Source organism: Typopeltis vanoorti, chromosome 15 (assembly GCF_054136105.1).
Source record: "Typopeltis vanoorti isolate ZY-2024b chromosome 15, IOZ_Tvanoo_1.0, whole genome shotgun sequence".
In the NCBI taxonomy this organism is placed as follows: Eukaryota; Metazoa; Arthropoda; class Arachnida; order Uropygi; family Thelyphonidae; genus Typopeltis; species Typopeltis vanoorti.
In genome coordinates this window covers 118,053,169-118,059,168 of record NC_143563.1, presented here as the reverse complement: position 1 = coordinate 118,059,168, position 6,000 = coordinate 118,053,169, and the positions used below count along the sequence as shown (strand labels likewise).

Here is a 6,000-nt window from a genome sequence, read left to right as displayed (position 1 = left end):
TCACTGAGTTGAATTTCGAAGTTAGATACTGCTACCTCCTATTGTTTGTTATTATTAGAACAGTTGATTTATTAAATAACTCTTGCAAATCAAATTCAGCAAATATTTTCCTGAAAAGTATATTTTTTTATCGTACATTAGTCTTTCTTCTGTTATTACAGAGTCTGGGAATTTTTCTTTCCAAATCATGTGCATATGCTTTCTTAAACCATGTTTTTTCATAACTGGGTGTAACCTCTCTACCGGCCATGGTGGATGAAATAGTGACACCAAATTGCACTTCTAATCCATGTTATTCAATAGGTGCTAGCCTGGCTGGCACCTATTAAAACACTCGACAAGTTTCGTAAGTCGTTTGACTTGCATCTTCAGGGGTAAAAGGTAATTTAAAATTTAAAACACAAAGAAAAGAGAAATTATTAGTAATAGTTCATACTATACAGTTGTAGTCGTCTGACTATTCATAAAATTAAAAATCAGAATACAGATTCAAAGCAGTGCTGAGTTTAAGCAATGCTGGATGATGCCACGTTCTGTTGTTCACGTTCATAATGTCCGAGGTCTGATTGAGGTATATTTTTTATTAAAGCTGACCAAAATTGGTGGAGAATTAATCCTTAATGTTTGTGATTGTCTGTGGAAATACCAGTGGTGGTGGTGGTGGTAGGCAATAGATGGCGCTGGTGTAGATGATGACGGAGATGGATAGATGTAGAGTAGGTGCCCTCCCTCGATGAGTCTTTGGACTCCCTGGAGGTGATAAATAATAATAAATACCATTTTGCTGGACGTCTATTGGCTCCTCAGTTGAGACCTGTTTGACCTGCTGGTAGCTAACCTATTGCCAGGATAGCTCTCAACATCATTGAAGCACGCATCCCCTTGCCGTTACAAGGCTTTTTTCCTTGGGAGGTGTGAATAAAGTTGTAATAATAATTCCATATGAATTTCTTCTCCCTTTCGCCTTAAATATAGTTCATGCATTTTCTGATACTCCCCAATACTTATATGCAGTAGACTTAGATTTCTTTTATTGGATTGAAAACAATACAAGATACGAATTGTTCAAGAAAAAACTCATCTGAAGTGATATACATGTTTTTTGGGAGAACATCCACATAAAGATGACTGTAATTATCACTATTTAAATGTTTTATACATTATAATCGAGACTAATGTTGAACTTTAAAAAGAATTTTGTGTTTGCAATAATAAATGAATTCTTAAAGCCATCAGATTCGAAACCTTCCCCTCCCCCCCCCACTTTCAGCACGTGTTTTGGATTTTGGCGCTTTTTTTTTTTTTTTTTCCTGCAAGCATGCGAGTATACATCATACTGTAGTAGTACCGCGTGGTGGGCATAATTTCTTTATCGGAAAGCAGTTTATTTTTATTTCTGATATGTGCGGTCTGTAGGAAAGTCGTTATTGTTGAATAAAATAATTATGGAAGCTTGCTTAAGTTGATATGTAATCTCTAATGAAAATCACATTTTATCTCACTAATAAAGTCAGCGGTACTATATTACTTGTGTGTTGTACGGACATGCAGTGTTTTGTTTCTTCATATTACATTCTCCCTGCTCCAAAATAAATAAATAAATAAATGCGCATTTTACAAGTTGTTTGATTTACAAAAAAGAGCGTACTATGGAAAAGAAAAAAGATAATTTAGTGGTGATTCAAGCTAATCCAGACAGACGAATATATGATGGAAAGCGGAAAAAGGATGGCTCAATTCCTCGAAAACATGCAAACCAGATTCCCCAGGCAATATTGAACAGTCCTCAGCTAATTGAAGCCCTTAAAGTGTTTCCTTCAAATTACAATTTTGAAATTCCCAAGACTTTGTGGCGTATAAAGCAGAATAACGCGAAATGTGTTGCTCTGCAGTTCCCAGAAGGATTACTCATGTTCGCATTGGCAATTGCTGATATACTCGAAAAATTTTCGGACGTCGATATAATAATAATGGGAGATGTAACATACGGTGCTTGTTGCGTTGATGACTTCACCGCACGTTCTCTAGGTGCTGATTTTTTGGTACATTATGGACACAGTTGTTTAGTACCGGTAAATATTACCAACGATATTAAAATGTTGTACGTTTTCGCTGATATCAAAATTGATTACCTGCATTTTGCAAACACTATAAGGCACAACTTTACGTCTCATACGTCTATTGCCATCATAAGTACTATCCAGTTTATTTCTTCTCTTCAGACAGTATCCGAAGAGTTACGAAATGATGGTTATCATATTAAGATTCCCCAGAGTAAGCCCCTTTCTCCAGGCGAAGTTTTGGGTTGTACAGCACCCGGAAAAATTGACACTGATGTAGTCATTTTCTTGGGTGATGGTCGATTTCATTTAGAAGCAGTGATGATTTCTAATCCAAAACTTCCAGCATACAGGTGATGTATTTTATTTTTTACATTATATGATTTTTTAAATTAATTCTTTTATGCTGGATTCTAATAGGTAATATTTAATGTTTTGATTATTAATATCAGTATTATTTCCGAGATGATGAATGTGAACAGGAGAATTGTTTAATACCTATAATTCCGTCACTGATTCTCAAAAGAAGATAGTAAATTCTTTTCTCTCTTCAGCTCTTCCATCTGCAAAACTGATACCTAACTAGAGAACACATGCTATGAATATACCGCAGTTTCTGCATTAGTTACTCTACCTGATCACTTATGATTACATATGCTACAACCCCATGTCTGTAGGATACAACTACTGTGATGTGGTAAGTTTAAAAAAAAAAAATTAAAAAAAAACATGAGGTTTGAATATTTGTGGAATGCACTTTTAGGATTACACACATTCAAATGTGAGTTTGTCTGAAGAATAGGTAATTGACAAAATCAGCTGTCCAGCATCCACTTACAATTGTTGCTGCTAATGCAATGAGCCTTCTACTGTTCATCTTTCATTTTGTGTACCTCTGTTTTATGAATAATCTTCTCCATGAAATATAACCTAACGATTAGATCCACCAGCCGTTCAAAAATAATTATCAACAGATTACTTTTCTGTTGACCTTTACCTGTTGATTTGCTAGTAGCCTGGGTTTTTCAAGTTCATGGTGATTTTGAGTTAATGGGAGTGATTTTAAGTAAGAAAGGAAAGAAAGAAAATTAAGTAATAAATTTGTGCAGCAAAACGGAGCTTAAGTGAAACAGAAAAAAAAAAACATGATCAAACACAGATGTTGTTAAAGAATCTATTATATTTTTTTTTGTGAAATAAACTATTTTAGAGGTGCAGTTCCTGAAAACTTTCAGCATGGAATCTACATATGTGTGATTTCAAGTGTGCACAGATCTGACGTAAGTGAACAGTAGTTATGTGTTAATAATAACTGAGTTGTCATCAAAACTATATAACATATGTAACATGTTGCATGATAGATATCAGTGGAAGATACATTAAGAGTACTTTTGTTACCATGAGAAAAAAATAACAATAACCTGTTGGGGAAAAAAAAATTAATAACATATATAATGTTACCTTTAAAAATATTTTGATCCTGTCATGTAACAAACAATGATTATAAAATTGACTGGTCAAAAAAGTATTAGCAGTAAAATAAAATTATTATTATTATTTATTATTAAACAAGACCTCATGGAGTCAAAGACTCATCTAGGAGGTCCTTTTATCTCACACACATCTCATCATACCGGGTCTTAAACACATTCAAACTCCTTGCAGACACCACACTCTCAGGCAAGGCATTCCAATCATTCACAACTCTGCACGAAAAAAACCTGCCTCTCACTCGCCTACTCACACCCTCTTTATACAGTTTCCAGGGATGACCTCTGGTTCTCCCCTGATCTCCCACTATTCTCTGTAGAACTTCTCCACCATTGATCCTATAACAACCCCTTACCAACTTGTAGGTCTCTATCATATCTCCCCTCTTCCTTCTCTCCACTAGACTCTGCAAATTACATCTTTTCAATCTTTCCTCATACTCGACATTCCAGAGGTCAGAAACTACCTTAGTCAGTCGCCTTTGGACCCTTTTCAACATCTCTTCATCCTTCTGAAAACCAGGTGATCAAATCTGGGCACAATAGTCCATGTGGCCTAATCAAAGCCTTATACAATGGAACAAGAATCTCCCTACTTCTACATGTCAGTGTCCTCCTCATCATTCCCAGAAGTCTTTGTGTTGTCTTCACAATTTTGGCGATGTGGCCCCTAAATTTTAGATCCTTATCCACTATCACTCCCAGATCTCTTATTTCCTCTACTTCCAACAATATATTCTCACCAAGCATAAATTCTGCATCCCATCTTTGTTTTCCAAATTTTAAAACCTTACATTTTGCAACATTGAACTCACATCCCCATTTGCTTGCCTAATCACTCAATTTATTCAAGTCTGTTTGCAAGGCCACAACATCTTCAATACTCTTTATGGTTCGTCCCAACTTTGCATCATCTGCAAACAACTGAATATCTCCATCCAAATCTTCGCCAATATCATTAATATACAAGTTAAATAGTAATGGCCCTAAAACAGATCCCTGAGGCACTCCACTAGTGACTTTCCTTTTCCTGGATATTGCACCCCCATACACAACTTGTTGATACCTATCAGATAGCCAGTCTCCAATCCAATGCACTAATCTAATATCCAACCCCATCTGCTCTAGTTTGACTGTCAACTTATCATGAGGTACTCTATCAAAAGCTTTTGCGAAATCCAAGTATATTACTGTATCCTTCTCCTCTGTCCAAGGAAGCAGTCACTTTATTGTAATAAGTAAGTAGATTACTAAAACACGACCTCTCTTCAGCAAATCCATGCTGTCCATCAAAGATTATACCATTGTTGTCAACCCAACTCTGGATCCTAGTTCTCACAAGCTTCTCCAACAACTTAACCACAACACCTGACACACAGATAGGCCTATAGTTTGATGCTTGAGTTCGATCACCTCCTTTATGGAGTGGCACAATCTTGCCCTCCTTCCACTCTTTAGGGACCAAGTGCAAGACTCGTATTAAAAAAATATGTCAAGGCAGGTGTCAACTCTCTGGCACATTCCTTCAGAATACGCGGTGATATATTATCAAGTCCCACAGCTTTATTTACATCTAGTTTACTCAACTCCCCAAACACCTCTTGCTCACTTACAGCCAGTCTCTCCTCCCCATCATCAACTGCTCTTAATCTCTCCATGAAGTCACAATCACAAGAGTGAAAGATCTTTATGAACTGCTCATTAAGTATCTCCACCACACATTCTGCAACAGCTGTCTTTATACCATTTCCTCCAATCAATGTCATCCTTCCATAATCATTCTTTCTTTTGCTGGCTACATATCAAAAGAACTCCCTCGGATTCTTTTTAGCTTCATTAGCTAACTGCTGTTCATATCTCTCTTTAGCTACTCTCACCAACCAAGTCACCCTCCTTGCCTGGTCTTTGTAGACCTCATGAAATTGGTTACTTCCACTTCTCTTATGCTGTCTCCACAATGCCCTATTTCTCTGTATTGCATGCTTAATCTCTTTATTCATCCATCTCACACCTACCTTATTTAACCTTCTCACCCGTGGTATACATTTAGACATTGCATCCACTAAATATTTTTTGAAAATCCCCCAAGCTGCATTGATCTCTTTTCCAGCTAACTCCTCATTCCATGCTACACCTGCAAGCTGTCTCCTGAGCTCTTCATAATCACTCCCCTTGTAGTTCCACATATATCCTTTTTTCACAGGGGTCCTTGCACTGCTGGCAACCACCCAAGTAATCACCTCATGGTCACTTTCACCAATTGGTGGATGATTTGATACCTCATTGATAATTACATCCTCCGATGAGATGACCAAATCCAAGACCCTTAATCCTCTTGTGCCCTCTGTTACATACTGTCTGAGGTAGTTATCTCTCAAAAACTCAAGAAACTCATTTTCTTTACTTCCAGTTGCTATCTCTTCATTCCACTCTATATTGCCATAATTAAA

The 6,000-nt window shown here is 36.7% G+C and overlaps 1 protein-coding gene across 1 annotated transcript in view; it reads left to right on the top strand.

The window, feature by feature from the left end:
- The first annotated feature begins 1,414 nt into the window (after nucleotides 1-1,414).
- Dph1 (diphthamide biosynthesis 1) overlaps nucleotides 1,415-6,000 on the top strand; it is a 55,437-nt gene continuing 50,851 nt past the window's right edge. Inside the window, exon 1 of the mRNA XM_090404675.1 lies at nucleotides 1,415-2,413. Within this exon, the coding sequence (XP_090260801.1) occupies nucleotides 1,650-2,413 (764 nt within the window). The 5' untranslated portion in view covers nucleotides 1,415-1,649. The remainder of the gene's footprint in view (nucleotides 2,414-6,000) is intronic.